Genomic DNA, 20,351 nt, shown 5'->3' with positions numbered 1-20,351 from the left:
TCTTCATTAACTGCTTGCATGAAGAACAATGAAAACTAGAATGCTAGCTGTACCGACAGCTGCAACACTTGTGATATTTTGAAACTTTGCCTCTGTCAACATGGATTTAAATACAACTCCTGGCAGCTTCTTACATACCCTTATAAGCAAAAAATGACAAGTTAAAATTCTTACTTTTTCTACTTTTTTTTCTTATTTCAGGCAAAATATGAATGACTTATGTAGCAATTTTAAATATTCAAGGACTACTTCTAATTTTTCGTACCTTTTCTTTCTCTCTCAGTCTGCATTTGCCCTTTTAAACACTTATAAAGAAGCATGGAAGTTTCACTCAGTATTAATGATAATAATAATAATAATGATAAAGATCATCTGAAGCCATTCCCAAAGACAATTACATAATAATTACAGTAATTGCTATAAGATTTCTGACTGCTTTGGGACAACAATGGAACAATAAAAAAGCATTTTTTCAAAAAACAGCAATGAGATATGGAAAGACTTGCCTAGCTTACTATCACACCAAGACAGAAAATCACTTTCCAATACACTTTGACATAATAGAATACACTCAACACTAACAATGTGGAAGACATGGAAATGGTGTTATCTATGACTGAGATGTCTAACCTAAGTTGGGGAAGCCCAATGCTCCTGCTTCTCAAAAAGGATGATTCAGTAAGATTTTGGAAAAATCATAAAGAAGTGCAATTTAATTGGACTCCAAATATAAACAAATTAGTGAAAAAAGACAGCTGAATTTATTAAAATACTGTATGGGAGTAAGGCTACTATTAAGAAATTCCTTTATTACAAGAATTGAATAATGTAATTCTTTGATAATTCTTTGAAACAAACTAACAGACACAAGGACAATGCAAAGCATTACTGGTATTTTATGCTCAAGCTGGATGGCTTCATTGTGCAACACAATTTTAAACACCAACTTACTGGCAGACTTCTAAACCCTAAAGGAGAAAAAGGAAGAATAAATTGCCAAATGAGGAAGACACTATAGAATTGGCACTAATTCACCCTTGACCCTCTAAGCAGCTTCTCCAAGAATACTCGAAAATTTATAAAGTGCCAACAGGGGAAATAGGGAATGGCAGGACAGACAGACACAACAGGGGAAAAAAAATGCAGATGAATTGCAACCTAAGTTGAACATAGGCATTTAGTCTGTAGATACATACATTTTAGCTGTTCACCCATTCTATACGCAAGGTCTTGTCAACATGGTCAACGGAGACTAGGGAGCAAATATTTTCTTTGTAAAGCAGATAAATCTACCCGTAAATGATCTATAACCATTCCTCACAGCAGGAACCCAGCAACACTGAAGGGAGTCTTCTCAAAAGAATTACAGAAGTATTGGTATTTAGTTTCAGAACAGCACGGCTACTGCACCTTTCCCGGTACTCGTGTCATTCTGGATGACCAGGCAATAATAATTTTGTCACACAAGAAAATAACTGATGCACTATTCTTTCTATTTCATTCTTTCCTCCAGATGAAGATTTAATACTCTCTTTCCTAGCTCTCCCTTGCAAAAGTTAGATGCACCTTTAATCTCGCTTAGCATTTTGATGCTGTCACTTTCCTTAACAATAAAACAAAACAAAACCCAAAGAAAGAAAAGAAAAATAATTAGCTTTTCACTTTTGCTTAGATGAGCAGATCTGAGGATGGAAATGAGATATCTTCTCACAGTAATCTTGATTGGGAGTATTTGAAACAGATAAAATTGTTTAATAGTTCAATAATAATGCCAGTGCTTCTTCCACAATGACTCTGGGGCTTTATACAGAAATCTGGTTGCAGTCTTGACAGATAAAAGTGCTTCAGCTTCTTCTGTCTCCATGTCTGTATTTTGGAAGCTTGGAAAAAAAATCCCCAGGGATTCCACTATATTGATGACTTCTTCAGAGTTTCTGGTTAGTTATCTGCATAAGGATATATACAATCTTTTTTACTCTTTCTGTGATCCTTGTCATTCCTTACAACACAGGATGCAAAGATGAAATTTTTTGCAGATAAATCCTTTTTCTATTTTCATTAAGATTTTCTTTGTTTATTTCTATTAAACCTACTTAACTTTCAAATCTTAAGATCTGCTTTATATTATCATCCTAAGAAATCAATACAGAGGTTTTCATGGACTTAGGACACAGTAGGATCACACTTAGGATCTCTGCCTGAGGACTGAGATGCAAAATTGGAAGCTAAGTTTTGATTGATTTAATGAATTGCTACTCAGCAGCTCAGCTACAGTAATTGTCTGTGCATCTGTTCTAACTTCAACTATTAAGAGTAAAATATGTGCTTGCTTAAAGCACATTTTGGAGGCTCAAAAGACTGAGCATTAGTATCTATAACAGCAACTGTTTAATCAAACCAAGCATTTTATTTGCAGTATGATACATACAGGTGGTGTGGTACAATTAGGCTTTTATATACTAGTCTTTCCACAGACGCAATGAATGTGAGTTTGGTCTTCCTTTGATTCACTTTATTAAGAATTTGTTTACCTCCACAGCAGGACATTTGTTGCTAAGTAACTGCCAACAGGCCATCACTTCATCCCATCTTAGTGTTCCCTCTACGTGTTTTAAATGGACACCAACATTACCCATAGCATGCTTTAAAGATTAAAAAAAAATAAATAAACTGTGAATTTGATTATAATAATACCCCAACAGAAGACAAAATCTATTTGATGCTCATCATTTTCACTTGTTCCCTGGAGAGTGCTGCCAATCTTTCATCTTTCATTAGATACTATCTATTCTTTCCATGAAATGTCTGCAACCATTACACTGTAAAGCTTTGTTTCATTCAAACCCCAGAAAACACAGTATTAACAGAAAGGATTCAATAACAGGACATGATATTTAGATAACTAGTATCTGGCAGGTCAGTAAATGAGGCTCAGAGCTGAAACGTTTATCCTTCTTTCCTCCTTCAACTCCTCTGGATGCTCTGAACTCCTCTATATGTACAGAAGTAAGAGCAATCTGAAGGAACAGACAGGAGTGAAGAATCTCACATCTCGTATTCCTCATTGGACACCAATGTTGGGTCACTGGGAGATTAGAATTATGCGTTCTTTCCACTTACCAGGAAGCAGTAAAGAAAAATGTGTCCCTTCCTTTGGATTGTTTGAACAGTCAGAAGAAACGATTTCTGGCTCCAGTGAAGGAAAAAGAAGGCAGAGAAGAAACAGATGGCTCAACTTCTCCTCCAAATGTGCCCTGTTGGTAAGTTATTTAACTTTTTCCCTAATCTCTTCAGAACTCAAAGACAAAGGGCCCCTTTGAAGACCTTATTCATAGCAGAAAGTTCTTTTGAACTCTAATTGCTGAAATGTTTTTTTAAAAGAAGCATCTGAATATCTTAGAAACCCAGAGCAGAAACCATGGCAACATTCAAGTTCATAAGAATCTGGAAAGGATATGGGATTGTTTGACCAAGTATCAGTAACTTTGTAGCAAAATCATTTGCTGTTTTTCTTCATACCTCAGAAGGGGAACGAACAGAATGAGTCATGATCAGACAATCTAACAAACAACTACGGCAATACAGTCTTCTTTTTATCATTAGTATAGTTAGCAGCAATTGCAAAATAAAACCAAAGTGCATGTGTGTTGCTTACACTAACTTACCATTATTCTTATCTCAGACACTGGAGCCAAAACTTAAAGCACTCTCTGCAGAAGAAAAATACACTAGTCTAAATGCTCAGAGATCTAATGTTTGGGGAGAGACTTAAGCCATGGATGCAGTTCAGGTACAATGAGCAGAACAAATAATTGTAAAGCATCTACGATGCAATGACAGTTGCTTGCAAAGCCTATGACAACAGGTTTTATTGTCATTTCACTTTCACGTACTACTGGGGTAGGATTTCTTCCCCAAAAAGCACACATTGCTTTATGTGTAGAAGAAAGATCAAACTGTGGAAAATTAAAGTGATGATAGAAAGAAAAGATGAATACCAATGGATTATTCCTTATAGACATATTATTTTTAAAGGAGTCTGTAATTTGGATTGCTACTTTCAAGTGTAATATTCTAATTTCTAAACATAGCTGACATCCTTGTAGGCGTCAGACGAACTACTAATAGACTTCAGTAACTTGCTAAGAATGAGCCTATTTCAAATGCACACACATTTGCTAAGAGAGAATGGTCACTTAGTCTTGCCAGCTAGAAGTCCATGTGGTTTACTTTTATTTGCCTGCATATTAATGGGAGGTGAGATGTTGCTTCTTGATTTGCTTTCCAGGTTATAGAAGCTACCTGCCAATCCCTTGCCCAAATTGTACATGAAGGTGTTTCCTGGACATTATTTCAAAGAAAAATGGATGGAAAATAGGGGCCTAGAAGCATTGTGGTTTTAAACCTTTTTGAGTTTGTTCTCCTTATTTTCAGCCTGATTCCATTTGTTGCCTTATAAATATTGTACGAATTTTGTCATTTATCACTTCAAAATTCCAGCTAAATTTGAGTGTCATTCTTTAATTGGCTTGGTTCTCATCAACATAATTCAGGGTTTTGCTGTTTTGGTCCATTTATAACAACTATACCTTTTTGCTGTATAAAAATTTTAACTGACAAAACACTCAGAAATTGAATATAAAAAACAGAATAGAGTACTAGATTGCTGTAGTGTGTTAGAGAAAAAAATGAAGATGCATTCAAAAATCTGATGACAAATAGAGTGTTAAGGCAACTGAATATTTCATATAGGTCACAATAGATTTGTTTTACCTTGTGTGACTAAATCTTAGCAAAGCTAAAACAAAGATAGACTTTTTCATGTATTTTTGGAAGAACTCATGTGAAATCCAACCTTCATGCTCATAGCAAGCTCATGCGTAGCATTAGAATTTTGAACTCTTTTAACCTCCTATTTTTGCATTCCAGGAACAAGAGTAGTTTTTATTGCACAAACTATCTTTAGCAAATTGCTCAAAGACAGAAGCAAAGTCAGGTGAAGTTACAGACTTCAGAAATAATAGCACAGACACTGCTGGCTTCAATGGCAGTGCAAGTCAAGATTCTGGAGCCTGTGAGAGCAATGCTAGAAAAGCTCAGTTCACCATTTTCAGTGGCAAGAGCCAGATGTGATAAAAATTCTCTGCTCCTGATTCTATGAAGCCAAAGGTCTGCTGTCAAAAAGCTTTTCATATGGATTGGAAAAAACCTACTATTTCACATATTTGAAAAACACTCTTGATAATGGAAGGTATCAGATGGCCTGGAAGTCATTCATTTGCCAGCCTTTCATGTTCTACCACACTGGAGGTCACTTAGACTTTTAAAAGACATCCTTCAAAATTATTCCTTTTTTTAATTTACATTCCTAAGAGCGGAACGCTAAAGATTAATCCCAAGAGATGCCTGCCAATGCAGAAACCTTGTAATATCTATCACTTAAATGAGCACTTTTAATCTATAGAAACACAAATAGTTTACAGAGGAGGGCTTTATATTCAGTTTTACAGGTGGAAATACGATATACCAATACCTAGCTAGAGTCATAGCAACAGCCTGGAAAAAGGATTGCCTTTTCTGGTGATTTTCAGGTGCCAGTCTCAGCCAAGAGAAGTGATCTCTGACTGATTCTTCCAAGGTTGTTGACTCTGAGTTGTGCTCCAGGTGCGATTGTTGTCAGCTAGCCCAAATCCTTTTTGGTTATCTGGTTTCAAAAGGTGGAGATGACAGGCCAAGTGAACAGAGTACAGACTACCATAGGCACCAAGGGGTCCCAGCAGCATCTTGCAGTCTTTCAACAAGTCACAGACTTCAGTGCAAGTAATATCTACATCCAATTTGCAGACCAAATTTCTGTTCTATCAATGTACTGTCCTTCCAGCGAACGACTATGGGTTATACAGATCTCAGTTAATGATAACACTTCAAGATCAGGAGCTGTCTGTGATTATGATAGATCAATTAAGATGTCTGTTCAAGGACAGTCAAGGAAAGCAAATAAAATACTAGGACGCATTAGAAGCACGATGTCCAATACAAGAAATTAGTACAATGCCACTCAGTATAATCAATTTTATGTCCTTTTCATGAAACACTATGTTTGCTTCAGTTGCCCTAACAACATGAAAATAACTTTGCAAATTCAGTGACAGTCAAGTGTAAATGTACAAAATACTAAGTAGTACAGATAAGAGCGTATTATTTACCTATTCTCATGACAAGAGAAAAAAAAACATCTCTAACATAAACCACATCAAATTTAAAACTGATAAAAGGAAAGTGAAAGGAAATTTGACTCCTCAGCAGATAATTAGCCAGCAGAACTGCGACTCAGGTGAAACTAATGAACTATAGCTTCTGGAACAGTCTATCTCAAGCAGTACATACCTCTGTAACACTCAGGACACAAAAAAAAAAAACCAAACCAAAACAAAATAAAAGGAATGTGCCACTTGGGGGATCTTAGTTCCACTACACTGAGCTCTGTGTGAGAAACCACTAACACTACAGTCACAGAGAATCCACTTGTTCTGGTTGTCCTCCAAGGCAGGAACCTGAGGATCTCTTTCCAAATCCTTCTTTACTGTACCTGCTTCAAAGAGGCAATCTGAAGTCATGTTTCCCCCTGTAATTGTACAGCACCTTAGAAATTATGGAACCAGCCTGGGTTTGCTTCTCTCAGTGTTTCCTGCTAACAAGATTAAGCTTAGATTCAGCTACAAGAATGCTGGGAAGATTAGAGCACCTCTTTCCACACTAGAGTTTGGTACTCAAGTATCTTCTAAGAACATGGCTTGTGCTTTGCTCCTTTCTTTGGCATTTCTTCCTTGCTGGCTTCTGCAAAATCCTTTTGTGCCTTCTGTATGGCACCTGGGTAATTAACTAAGAACTAAAAATCTCTGCATGGCAGAGCACCTCAGTACTTCTGTGGATTTAGGTCAACTCATTTACAATGCACTTAGCGTGCATTGATAAGAAAACCAGAAAATCCCATTTCTTCAGTTATGGTAACACAGAACTCAGAGAAGCAGCTAAAGATCACTCAGCTTAAGTAGATGAATGGCAAACAGAGTCTCTAACATGATATTTTAAAAATGCTTTCCAGTTTCAAAGCACTATTATTTTTCTTTTGATTGTGCTTTTTTTCTGCTATTTCTGCCAAAAGCTGCTTTTCTTTATTACACTGTTTGTTGTAATAGAGGTCTAGACTTCTATTGCAGAGTCTGATTGCACAGTCTCCAACCAACTGCTCACAGAGAATGTTTGCCTGCAAAATCCCCACTACTTTCAGGAACAGGGAAAAAAACTATAATCAGGCGGGAGCACAGCGTTTAGTATGATATTGCCACTGGTATATTACTTAATGTTTTCATGCCCATGAGTCCATGAAGTTCGAAATCTACAGATCAGGGTAGGCTGAGCTCTCAGGGGTTCATTGTTTTAATTAGAATTAACTAGGAAAACTAATTTGAATACATAATTTCCTAATTAAAATGTAATCTAGTTAATCAAAAATTCAACTTACTGGTTGGCTTATATGCTATTTTAATATGTTTATCAGATTTACTTGGAGAAGATGGCATTATTTCTCCACAAAGCATGAAACGAAAAAAAAAAGTTAAGAAATAATTAAAAAAAAATTACTAACAAATTGACTATATAGATTAAAGTTTTACTGTGTTTACACACTGAAACATTTCAATAAATGAAGCACAGTGTGCTGAAAGCAAGATTTTCCTCTTTCTGGGCAGAAAATGCTAACACTAAAAATTCTAGATGTGCTTAATTTTATTTCTGAGACTAACAAAAATAATGGCCTTGGAAATATGAGTTATGTACAAAAAAAACCCCAGACAATAAAAGACAATAAATGAAGACCAGATATTTTATGCTTGGGAAGGACAATGCAGACTCTCCAGGAATGTCACTAGTTTTTGTTAGATTACAATTTAGGTATTAGAACAATAGTAGAGAAAAAGAGTTTTCAGATGCACATTGATGCAATAAATAACTTGTGAAGAACAATCATGAACCAAATAATTTCACCCAAATTGAACCTAAGATCATAACATATTTATCCACTAGCATTACTATGTCTGGAGAAAGTATGCACGTGCATGATGGTACATATGCATGATGGTAGCATATGGCTCAGTGTTTCAGATGGTTACATTTTAAACTACATAGACACTTCTCCCTTCAGTTCTGCAGCTGGACGTCCTGGAATCCTGGGCCATTACAGATTTATGTCACTGCTGAATTATTTGAGAGAATGGGAAATGCCTTGTCATATTGGTAATGCAAACAGCCAAATAAACCCTTCAAAAAGGCTCTGGACAACCATTTAAAACAAAAGAATCCTGTTCATCTTCAGCGTGATTGCAATTAACAGCCTGCTAAATGAGATCATGATCTCAAAACGCCTGTTCCTCAGAATTATCAGGACAGTAGCTGCAAATTGGAAATGAACAACTGCTGCAGTTCAAGATACACCACAGCTCATTCCCAAATTCTTGTGAAGCCTTAACTGGCTTTGGTGATGATTATGCTCAGGAAGGATATGAATTGAGATATTTGAGATAGAAAAGCCTCCTGATTATCCAAAATCAGCTTTGTAGTAAGGGTATAACATGTTGTAACGCATTACCAGTTACAGTTGTAAAGAAGGTTATGAAGGCAGTGAAGGATTAAAATTCTTCATATAAATCTTCTTTGCCTTGCAAAGTCCAGTAACTAGCTGTACTAATTTTGGCTAGGATTTAGCTTAATTTATTCAGAGTAGTAAGGTGCTATGTTTTGGATTTGTGATGAAAACAGTGTTGGTAACACAGGGATGTTTCAGTTATTGTTGAGCAGTGCTTACACAGAATCAAGGCCTTTTCTGTTTCTCACGCTGCCCCACCAGTGAGTAGGCTGGGGGTGCACAAGAAGAGGGGACACGGCTGGAACAGCTGACCTCAACTGATCAAAGAGACATTCCTTACCATATGACATCACAGTCAGCAATAAAAGCTGGGGGAAGAAGGAGGAAGAGGGGAATATTTGGAGTTATGGTGTTTTTCTTCCTATTAAACTGTTACCCATGATGGAGCCCTGATTTCCTGGATATGGCTGAACACCTGTCTGCCGATGGGAAACAGTGAATGAATTCCTTAATTTGCTTTGCTTGTGTGTGCAGTTTTTGCTTTACCTATTAAACTGCCTTTATCTCAACCCTTGAGCTTTTTTCACTTTTACCCAGGTTCTCTCCCTGATCCTGCTAGGGGTAAGCGAGTGAGCAGCTGTGTGGGGCTGAGCTGCCTAAGGGGTAAAACCATGACAAGAGCATGCTTTGAACTTAAGCACTATGTTCCTCATAACCATAACCTCAAAACTAACTGTATTTTTAAAGACAGCCCAATTTCCAATAAACGGTGCATAATTAAACATAAAATGGATATGCCTAATCAAAAAATTGTAAAAATCAGGACAGGTATCCTCATTGCCTTTTGTCCAAAATTTTAACTCCATTTTAAGCCTCTAGCAGAACTTCGTCAGAACCACCAAGCCATACTCACCTCTGACCAAAGCTCATGCAAGGTCAAAAACATGCATAAGCATCCACATAGGAATCTAACTAGCTTTTACAATAATATAGCAACCCTTTCTCTCAATAACACATATGTTGCAAGACAGAGGTCTGCAGCTACCCTCTTGGACCACAAACATAAGAATGGGAGTACTGAGTCAGAGCAAGGGTGAACTATAGCCCAACATCTTGTTTCAAACAATACTCGCAACTGAAAGCCTATGAAGAGCATAAAGGCATATATAGTATATTTCTCTAATGCTTTGATAGTCAACAAGCACTTTTAGCTCAAATACTTCCTGAGCTAGATGTGGTTGCTATATATTTATACAATCACCAATGGATTTCTTTTCCGCAGACTTGTTCCACTTGTCAGCCACAAAATATTGGGTCTTGCCATTCCCAAACTTCAGTCAATCTAGCGAGCCCCACACAAAACATCAAAAAATTATTCTGTTCAATCTATATTCTCTAAACCACTGCTGTAGCCTAAACCTTAAGAATACTTACCTGAGGAACACATGCTGTCAGTGGATAAATCCTCAATCACAAGCCTTGGCTGAATCCTTATCCTAGGCTTACAGGAATTCAAATATGAATTAGCAATGCTGCTATTTTTTCTGTTCTTACTGTCCCAGCCTTTAGTCTTAATAACAAACATTAGAGAATCCTAGGCTTTGGTGCAGCAACCCACTGTACAACAGCAGTGTAGCAACCTGCTACTCATTGCAATCAGGCACACAGCTAAACTTAAAACATTTCTTCCAGCCAGTCCAGGCTTCAGCCTGTCTCTGCAGGTCCTGAAGGATCCATCAGCAGTATATATTGCTCTTATAGTTACTGCTCTCCCTAAAAAGAACTCCAGCACCATTCTGATCTTCCCCTATATATCGGTGAACTCTGCCTGTGCCACTATTATCCCTAAATTACTTGCCTCTATTGGTACTGACCATTAACTCCTCACTTTTGTCCTGATAACCCAAACCCTAATTCAGATAGATGCTGATGACTCAAGTTTAATTCAGAAGATTGGGCTTGATGGCACAGAGCTTCATCAAATTAATTTAAAGAGTATTTTAATTCATTATCCATTATTACTAGCCAGAATCTCTTTCAGTGCCGACAAAGACATCAACTGCTATTCACTATAGCATTGAAACCTGGGAAAGATCAGATTCTCAGTAGCCTCTAATGGCACAATTAAGAAAAGCTATAAGGACAGCTGTTCTTTTAAGCTCTTCAGCCTGTCATCTCTAGCATCTGCCTAGCTCCTGAAGGGAATTGCTACCTAATTAGAAAGCAGTAATGAAGAAAGACCCAATGGAGCATCCTGCAGAGACCCACATGAAGTCTGATTTAGCGAGTCCAGAGGAATTTTCCCACCTTCTCCATATGCTTTTGAGGTCCCACTCCAGCATCACAATATATCCACCAATATTCCCCGTTGATTTTCCACAGTGCAGATGTACTGTGCTGAATATTGTAAGCATTTACAGGGAAAAATGAAGTCTGATAAGCCTGATCCCACTAGAAACGAAGCAAAGTAATTTAAAGGTGATCAAAATATATTGTCCAGATGTTTTTACACATTACCCTCAGAGGACTTCTGCATTAATGTTATCCACAAGAGTTGAAATTATAACACTGTAATTCTTTGTGCTAAGCATTCACAGCTCCCAGGATTTTTTTTTTTACAAATTATTTCTAAAAACTATAGCATTTTTTCTTTTTTATACTACTATTCAGTATTTCAATCATTAGAGACATAGAAAAACAAGTAGCATTTACAATCAGAGACAACATTAGAGAAAAGAAAAAATCTACTTTTTTTTTTTCCACATTTTTATCCCTGCAACTGCAAATTGTGTTCAAAAAGAAAACAGAGATGCTCAGGGAAAACCTACTTTGCAATTACTACAGGATACTAAACTGATGTGACAATGTTTTCTCAGGCAGCCTGCAAACATCCATTCCTCTTTCTGATACAGGGATAATAACATTACTTAAATTCTCATAGACTTACAGAAAATGTGTATGCTAGAAGTTGTCTCTGTCTTGCAAACACACTGAGCAAGCTCAGTAACACAGAATGAATGTAAATAAACATCAAGGAGATAACTAATAAGTAATTGTCATATTTCCAATTAACACAGCTCCAATCTTACACTGTGTGTGTAAGATTTTCTTCTAATCTCCACAACCCACTAAAAAAAGATTTGGTACACTGCCTTTGATAAAACATTTATGATTTGCCTGTTATTAGGAGAAAATCATTATCTGAGGGAAAAGAGCAATTTTTGCAACACAGGGATTGCCAACCAAAATGAGGACTAAGTCATAGGGTAACACAGTACAGTTGTTTTACCACAGTGTTGAACAATTTTTCTCAGCAATTACAAATATTAACAGCAGCAGTCTTAATCGTTTTGTACCAGAGTAGACTCCTGCAGAATCAACTCAGTACTCTGCTGATTTTTCTTGAAAACTATGACACAGATCCAGCCTTAAATCAGAAAATTGAACATTCTCTGCATTTGGGGCTAGAATTGTACTTTCTAGTAAACAAACGAGATTTGCATCTTCTTCTCATGGACCCGCAAACACAGAATATCTTTACTGTAGTATAGATATTCCTTATTATACAGCATCTTTCCATTTCCAAATATAGAAATAACATGTCGATCTGTATGCTATCAATGGCGTCCCTATCACACCAATATCATGGATCCTATGACAAAGGGGAAAGCGCTCTAGAAGCAATGTTGAAAACTGAAAAATGAAACATAGCATCCATTTTGCATAAATCACCATCTCTAGTTCTAGGTTTTGACCATAACCCTGATCCAAATAAAAAGCTCCCTGTAGACTTCAGCAGACTGTAGGTCAAAACTTGAAATTGCTTAGTTGCTTCTTCTCTCCAAAGAAATTCTGTGGCTTACAGCAGCAGTCTCCAAAGTGGGGTGTGCACACAAGGAAGAAAATATTAGAGCTTCAGCAGTGCAAGTATATAATTTATAAATAAATAAATATACCTATATTAGGGGCACGTGTTCAAAACTTTTTATTTGTAGGGGTGCACAATCAAAAAAGTTTGGACACCACTGGCGTATAGCATGACTAAAGAAAAGAAATACGTTTAAATGTTTCAGTCCTTTCAGAGGGACTAAGAATGCTAAAATATCTTTTTGATATTGAGTTTGGGGTATAAATTCCAATACACCTGGGAAAAAAGGGCAAGCAAGAAGAAAGGCTAATCAAGGTGTCAAAAATGTTCTCAAGGGTAAATTTTTAGCCCACTACATTCAGTTCCCAACTATAAACAATTTTCACTGATTTTTACACAGATCTTTAACTTGAGAGCACCAAGCCACATGTGGGTTTTCAGCAGCATGAAGATTTTACTGAGACTTAACACCGTAGTAGAACAGAGCCTGTAATCAACCCCAAAAGCACTTACAGCTTACAGAGCAAAACAATATCATTCAAAGTGTAGCAAGTACTGAAGTCAAATTTTCAAGTATTTTGTAGCACCATTCCCTACTGTTTCATGAGAAAATGGGTCTACTTTTTCTGTAAAATTTTTGTTTCAAGACAAAAAAATTATTTATGCAAGAGTTTAGAATAAGCTGTCACAGCTTTCCTTGATTTAAATTCATTATCTACAGAATTTACAGATTTACAGACGTAAAATCTTTCCTGACAGCTTAAAGAAGGTTTGCTGAAGATGTTTGCTGAACTTGGCAAGACGTACGTTGTCCTAACCCAACATTTTTTCATCCGTCTATCCAAAAGGCCTTAGTAATATTTCAGAATGATAAAAAGCAAGCAGGGCTAGGTTAGTCAGGGAATTAGCACCAGAGTTGCTATAACTTTAGATTTTTTGTGTCACAGATTTCCTCTTTTCCCTTTTTACATTACTAGCACTTCTGATAATATATATTAATATAAATATTAATTGATAAAAACACAATCTCTTCATATGCCTGAATATCATTCAGGTGAATAAGATGTCATACGGAAATGTATACAGCACATCAAGAAACTTACTGCTGAGACTTACTCCTGTTTGCAAGGTCACTCAGTAACACAATGGCAGAGCAGATAAAACCAGAAGATGTGCTACAGTTTAAACTGAAGTTATAGGCTTCATGAAAAAAAAATAATACAAGTTAGATATTCTCTGTTACAAAGGTTTGCATTAAAATCGGGTTATTGTAACAGTTTTCTTCCATAGTCTAGTAACATAAATCACTAAGCCATCACTAGGACATCTTCAGGTTACTACACTTTATGTAAAATAGCCTTAGTGGAGTGAGGAAATACTCCTGTGGTCTGATTCATAGCTAACACTGACATATGCTAGACTTTAGTTCCATTGCAATTAGCTGATAATTACAGAGTGAGAGATAAATCACGTCTCCCGTCCTTTAGCTCCAACCTGAGATTTCTACTATAATGCCAGCATATCTCCTAGATTGCATTTCAGAGGTGTTTCAGTAAACCTTAATACCATTCAAATAGTTTGTAATTAAATATTATCTAGTTTCAACTTGACACTGGGAAAACAATTTTCTAATCTGATTTATCCATTGTGGTCTCATTTAATAAAGCCTAAAGTAACAATGTACTAAAGACAGGTACTGTTCTAGTATTATCTGATACAAATAACTCATAAGAATAACTCTTTTACAAGTTATTATGGATGATATAGGACAGAATTAATGATTTTACTATATAAAAAGTACATATTTTTAGACTCTCCAAAAAAATGATGTAACTTAATTTAATGGAATGGCTAAAATGTTCTCATGCTGTAAGAATGACTATTAGAGCACAAAACCTGAAATACTGGACAAAATCTTTTGGAGGACAGCCCACTTAGTTTCACATACACTGGAAAGTAAGAAAATACTTCTTATTCTTTAATACTGCTAAAAAATAAAAGGGTCCCTGACAGCTCAGATGATATCATCAGAAAAATTTTGATAAACTGCTTAAAGCGGTAAATATGAGGGGCTGCAGGGCCATGGACAAAACAAACAAACAAACAAAAAAGGTACTAAACAAAGGGATGCAGTGAGGAGAAGGGAGGAATTAGAGATACTGGCTGATTGCAACAACAGAAAAGTTATTAAAACGGGAATCAAGGTGTGAAATACGAAACAGAATTACGAAAATATGAAATAAGAAACTACTTTGTAGGAAAGGCTGGGTAACTGTATGTGAAATAAGAACAAAGGGACATTTGAAGATTGATTTCAAGAGAGAAATAAATGATACAACTGAAACCTTTATTTAAGGCAGGAAAAAGAAGAAAAGGGCACGAGTGCATACATCAGGTATCTCTTTCATCTAAATCCTGACAATGCCACGCATGCAGGCTTGCCTCCTTTAGGATGAGAAAGTTACTCAAAACAGAAATAGAACTTTACAGGTCAAAATAGCAACTGTCAAAGAAAGTAAATATTTTCCATTTATTTATTTGTCTTTGCAGGAAGAAACATTCATTTTCACAGAAATATACAAATTCACACTAAATACCTAGCAAATAATGAATCATGTAAAACTATCTCAAGACACACTACTTACGCAGAAGTATATAAGAAATCAATAGGAAGAATGGGGTTTTTTTTATACTTAATTTCCTCAGGTTCATTATAACGTAAAGCAAACATTCAAGGCATTGGGAATTGTGTTCCCTTTCTGTAAATGAAACTGGTGTTCTACGAGAGTCATTAACCATTCCGCCCTGACTACTTCAGCTAGCTTAGTTCCTCTACCTGATGAAAATGAAGGGTGTATACTCACAGAATTACAGAATGGTAGGGGTTGGAAGGGACCTTCAGAGATCACAGAATCACAGAATGGTTCGAGTTGGAAGGGACCTTAAAGATCATCTAGTTCCAACCCCCCTGCCATGGGCAGGGACACCTCCAACCAGATCAGGCTGCTCAAAGCCCCATCCAGCCTGGCCTTGAACACTTCCAGGGATGCGGCATCCACAACTTCCCTGGGCAACCTGTTCCAGTGCCTCACCACCCTCACAGTAAAGAATTTCTTCATAATATCCAGTCTGAATCTAGCCTCTTTCAGTTTGAAACCATTACTCCTTGCCCTATCATCACACTCCCTGACAACAAGTCCCTCCCCATCTTTCCTACAAGCCCCCTTTAGGTACTGGATCATCTAGTCCAACCCCCCTGCCAAGGCAGGTTTACCTAGAGCAGGTTGGACAGGAGTATCTCCAGAGGCGACTCCACAGCCTCTCTGGGCAGCCTGTTCCAGTGCTCTGTCACCCTCAAAGTAAAGAAGTTTTTCCTCATGGTCCAAAATTATTGTCCTGATTCACAGCTTTGAGGTTCTTTTAAACGCAAACAACCATTTCAGGGAACATGTAACTTCTGTCTGCTCCTGACCGTAAATTGAAGGCTTGGTACCGCCAGCTGTGGCTGACACGCTGCCCCTCGCGTACAGAAATGGCCGCGTGGCAAAGCCACCCACCCATGTGCCACACGTGCTGCCATTTGCTCCTTCCTCCTGCTCTCCTCCAGCTCCGAGGCACCCTGTCTGCTAGCCATGAGGCAGGAGGTACACGCAACATCACTTTGGCAGGACGATGCTACCAGAGAGGCACATAAGAAGTACCACAGGAGGGAAGAAAGTACACCTTCCACACCGAGCTGGGCCTCCAGTTTAAACCAAAGGAAACGAAACAAACAACAACCCACCCCCGTCCTCCCCTACCGAAACCGCTTTTAATTAAGTGTCCGCTGGAGCAAGGAAACTTTCTCCGCACAAGTGATTTGCCGGCACAGGACGGCGGGCAAGCGCCTCCTCCGCACGCACCTCCAGCCGGCGGGAGCCCGTCCCGACGGGGCCACCCCGCCCCGCCGCCCTCAACGGCCGCCCGGACGGGAAGCCCAGGTGCCACTTTCTAGAGGGCCCCGGGAGCGGTCGCAGCAGCCCCAGCCGGGCACCCCGCTGCGTCGTGTGTCCCCCCGCCCGGCCGGCGGAGACAGCCCTTCCCGCGCCCTCCCTCCCGGGTTTCTTACTCTTTGCCGCCCAGCAGCCCGGAGCTGGTACAGCTGCTCAGCTCCCTCCTCTTGCTCCCCTTGGCGGCCATGGCGGCCGGTCCCGCCGCGTCCGCCGCGTTGCTGGGCGACCCGGCCCGCCGCAGGTAGCGGGTCCAGCGCCGCCCCGCGGCCCAGGAGGCCTGAGGCCAGCCCGCCCCCGGCATCGCCCCCGTCCCCCGGCGCTGTGAGGGCCGGCAGGGGACGCCCCGGCAGGTGCCAGTCGCGAGGGGGGGACGGCCCGCGCCTGTCCCCGCCCCGGGCAGGGGCCAGCAGGGGCGCGCTCCGCGCCGCAGCCTCCCTGTCCCAGGGGCCACAAACCCGGCGTGAAGTGTCTCTGCGGGGAGAGACCTGGTTCTGACCGGGGTGAAACGCTGCTCTGTGAGCCTTACGCAGGCGCTTCGAGGATCTCCCCCAAATAGAGTCGTTTGGAAAAAGCCAGAGGCACTTAAAAAAGTGCATTTTAGTCAGAAATAGTCTCGTTGCATGACTAAGTTTCTGTTGAACAAGTAAAGTGCAAGAGTAAAAAGTACCGATTTGAAATGGTAGCAATTTTTTGCCCCTTTTTATGCCAGCACATATGAACCACCTGAGAAGGAAGAAAAAAGAGAAAAAAAGCAAAACAAAACAAAACAAGAAAGAGTCCTGGAGCGATTTTAGAGCTGGAATCTGCAAGTGTTTATTTTCTTTTTTCATTTCAAAACGATGCAACTAATAAATTCCTGATATGAAGCCTCCGATTACCAAAGTGAATGAAGTTCCACCAAGGTCACATAAACTTAGCAATAATCAGCTACTTTTGAACTCAGCAGATAGCTGAATTCAACTAAACTAAGCAGACATTTTAGCTACGAATTGCCAGAGATCACGTTAGTGTCAACAGCTCCTATTTCTAACTCTTAACCTATTTGCTGTTTCCCAATCTGCAATGCAGGATGAAAAATCCACGATATAACAGGGCATAGTTGTTCGCTTATTCAAGCTAAATCTTTTTGAAATACAAAAATCAATGGAAATTTATTTGTCAAGTTGCAGAGGGCATGAGCAGATCCAAAGATACAAGGAAAAATATGCAGATGTTGCTACATCTAGAGGCTTATTTTAGACAAATGTCAGATCTTGATTTATATCAAGATGACAGAAGGCCAGATAAATAATTTTAAATTTCAAAGTGGAAAATTCTTCCGTATCTTTGCATTTCCTTCAGCACTATGTCCAAGAGCATCCATTTTAAATAAGGTACCTTGGGACACTTCTCACTTGAGAGCCAAGTAAACATTTGAGGTTTGTTGTTTTTTGTTTGCTTGTTTTCAAACTGAGCAGCTGGTCTCTCTTTGGATAATTATGCTATCAAATACCGATCAGGCTATGCAGACAAATAATAGCAGACACAGAGGGCAGTTCAAACATCTGGGTACCGCTTCAGTATACCGGTGCAGGGCTGTTAACCCCCACACCATGCTGGATGCTGATGCATACTCGCAGACTGAGGCTGGAACTTACAGGACTGAGTTTCTGACCCAGAACACAGATAAAACCACCTCAGATACTCTGAGCTGATTTCAGTCTGTTCCTCTGAATCCATTTTCCTTTCCTGTGCTCACTGGGTGGAGAAACTACAATGGAAAAGTATCCATGAAACACAGGGGCAAGAGGCATCGGTGAAAGTTTTCCTAGTAGGAAAACTTCCTTCCTGATCCCATCACGAACGACCAGTGATGTGTATTTACAGCATCCCAGCACATATAATTCTTGTAATGCAATTATGTGAAAGACAACACAAAAGTAACTGAAATTTGAGTGTATCTGTCTGTAAACATTTTTGTGTGGTGAAGGAGGAAGGACAGAAATCGGAAGAGAATATATGTAAATACACAGAGCCCTTCATTCTTTTGCCCTGTTAAAGGATAGCTGCTACATATGAAGTTCAAAATGCAACTTTTACCATAAAATTCTACAATACATTTGTTTGCAAAGAGTGGTGGCATTAAAAGAATATATTTAGGCGCTTTGTGAAGAAAAAAGGATCTCAAGTTTTGCATCCGTGAAGTTATATCTTTTTATTTATCCAAGAACTTAATTTAGAGTTCCCTAACCTAATAGCAATGACAAGGGCAACTTGTTTGGAAAGAGAAGTTAATCTGAATTTTAAAAAAGGTACTTTTCTAACTGGCAAAGAATCTGTGAGGTCAAATCAGCTGTTTCACTGGCCTAGTGTGTCAAGCCGTGAAGTATATCTGACAGACACTCCCTGAGGGGAAAAGCTGTTAGGATAGAGGCAGCCTTACACAGTGAAAATGTGAAATAAATATACAAGACAGTAAAACAAGGAGAATGGTACAGTTGTATGTTAGGAATCCACTGGGATGTATCTAAACAGACACTAAGATAACAGGTACTGGTTAGCGATGGATGGGTAGCATTCTGGTCACCATTCTTCTAAGATGCCGTTGTAAATAATGGCTTTTTTTTTTGTTTTATTTTCCTCCTTAAACCATCACATCGTCAACTGCTATAGCACACACAAGTCACTTACAGGACAATAGCCTGTAAGGCACAAGGATTCCAGAACAAGACAGGAAAAAGTTTTCACTTTTCTTAAGAAGAGAAGGCCTGGGAGTGTGGTAGGGGGGAAATGTGCAGAAATACCTGATGGGGAGACTGAAGACACTCAGATTCTTCTCAGAGGTGCCCAGTGACAGAATTAGAGACAATGTGAAAATTTAAGTACAGAAAATTCCACTTAAAAATTAGATATTTTAAATATATATATTAAAAAAAAATTATAGCAAGGGCAATCAAACGCTGAAACAGGTTTTCCAACAAGACTGTGGAGTTTCCATCAAACCGGACATGGCCATGAGCAACCTCCTCAAGCTGACTCTGCTCTGAGCTGGGGTGTTGGACCAGATGATCTCCCAAGGCCACTTTCCAGTCTTACCCATTCTATGATTCTGTGAAGTTTTCCATGAAAAAAGGGTTAAATTTATCCACAAAAGCTTGCATAAGAACAGATTCTATATCTTCGAGCATGAAGTTGCTACAAAGTTAAACAGGGGATGAAAGGGAGGTAAAAAGATTTTTATTTTCTTTTGTTTGGGTTTGAGACTTTTTTTTTTTTTGCATTGCTTTCATCAAAGGGTGGGAAAATTTAGGTTCTGAAATTAATTCATTTAGCAGATTGTGAGCGGACATTGGCAACACCTGAGGAAAAGGAAACCTTGCAGTATGTGATAAAACTTGGGAGGAGCACCCTGTGCACTGAGATTAGGAATAGTGGGCTGCTGAGGTGATTTATAGGACAGAGAATCTGAACTTGAGCAAAACCATCCTCAGATGGACTGAAACTATTCAAGCATCTGTATTCTGTTAAGTCAGCCTGAGGTTAGGGAGCAAAGTGGGGAAATGGATTATATGAATACCTTGGTTAAACAGATGGAGTAAGACGAGGTAGGGGAAGAAAATTGCAATGAGCTGCATAACAGAAAACAGTCTTCTAAGCACAAGACCTTCTCCCCACTGCCATTTCAAAATCATCTTATGGAACTGTGTCTCATCTGATCTCGACAGGGACCTGCCTTTTCTAGTACTCTAGCTTCCCCTGAATTTGATATGGTGCTACAAAGGATTCTGATAAGCCCCAGCTGTGCTACTATTTCCTCTCATCTTTTGTTGACCTCTTTCTTTGCTAGAGCACCTTTTGATCACATTGT

At 38.8% G+C, this 20,351-nt stretch overlaps 1 protein-coding gene across 1 annotated transcript in view; it reads right to left on the bottom strand.

The window, feature by feature from the left end:
* Positions 1-16,805, bottom strand: part of ADGB (androglobin) — a 117,316-nt gene extending 100,511 nt beyond the window's left edge. Inside the window, exon 1 of the mRNA XM_054197305.1 lies at positions 16,621-16,805. Within this exon, the coding sequence (XP_054053280.1) occupies positions 16,621-16,805 (185 nt within the window). The remainder of the gene's footprint in view (positions 1-16,620) is intronic.
* Positions 16,806-20,351: the final 3,546 nt, after the last annotated feature.

Source organism: Rissa tridactyla, chromosome 3 (genome assembly GCF_028500815.1).
Source record: "Rissa tridactyla isolate bRisTri1 chromosome 3, bRisTri1.patW.cur.20221130, whole genome shotgun sequence".
Classification (NCBI taxonomy): Eukaryota; Metazoa; Chordata; class Aves; order Charadriiformes; family Laridae; genus Rissa; species Rissa tridactyla.
This window is presented reverse-complemented; position numbering and strand designations above follow the sequence as displayed.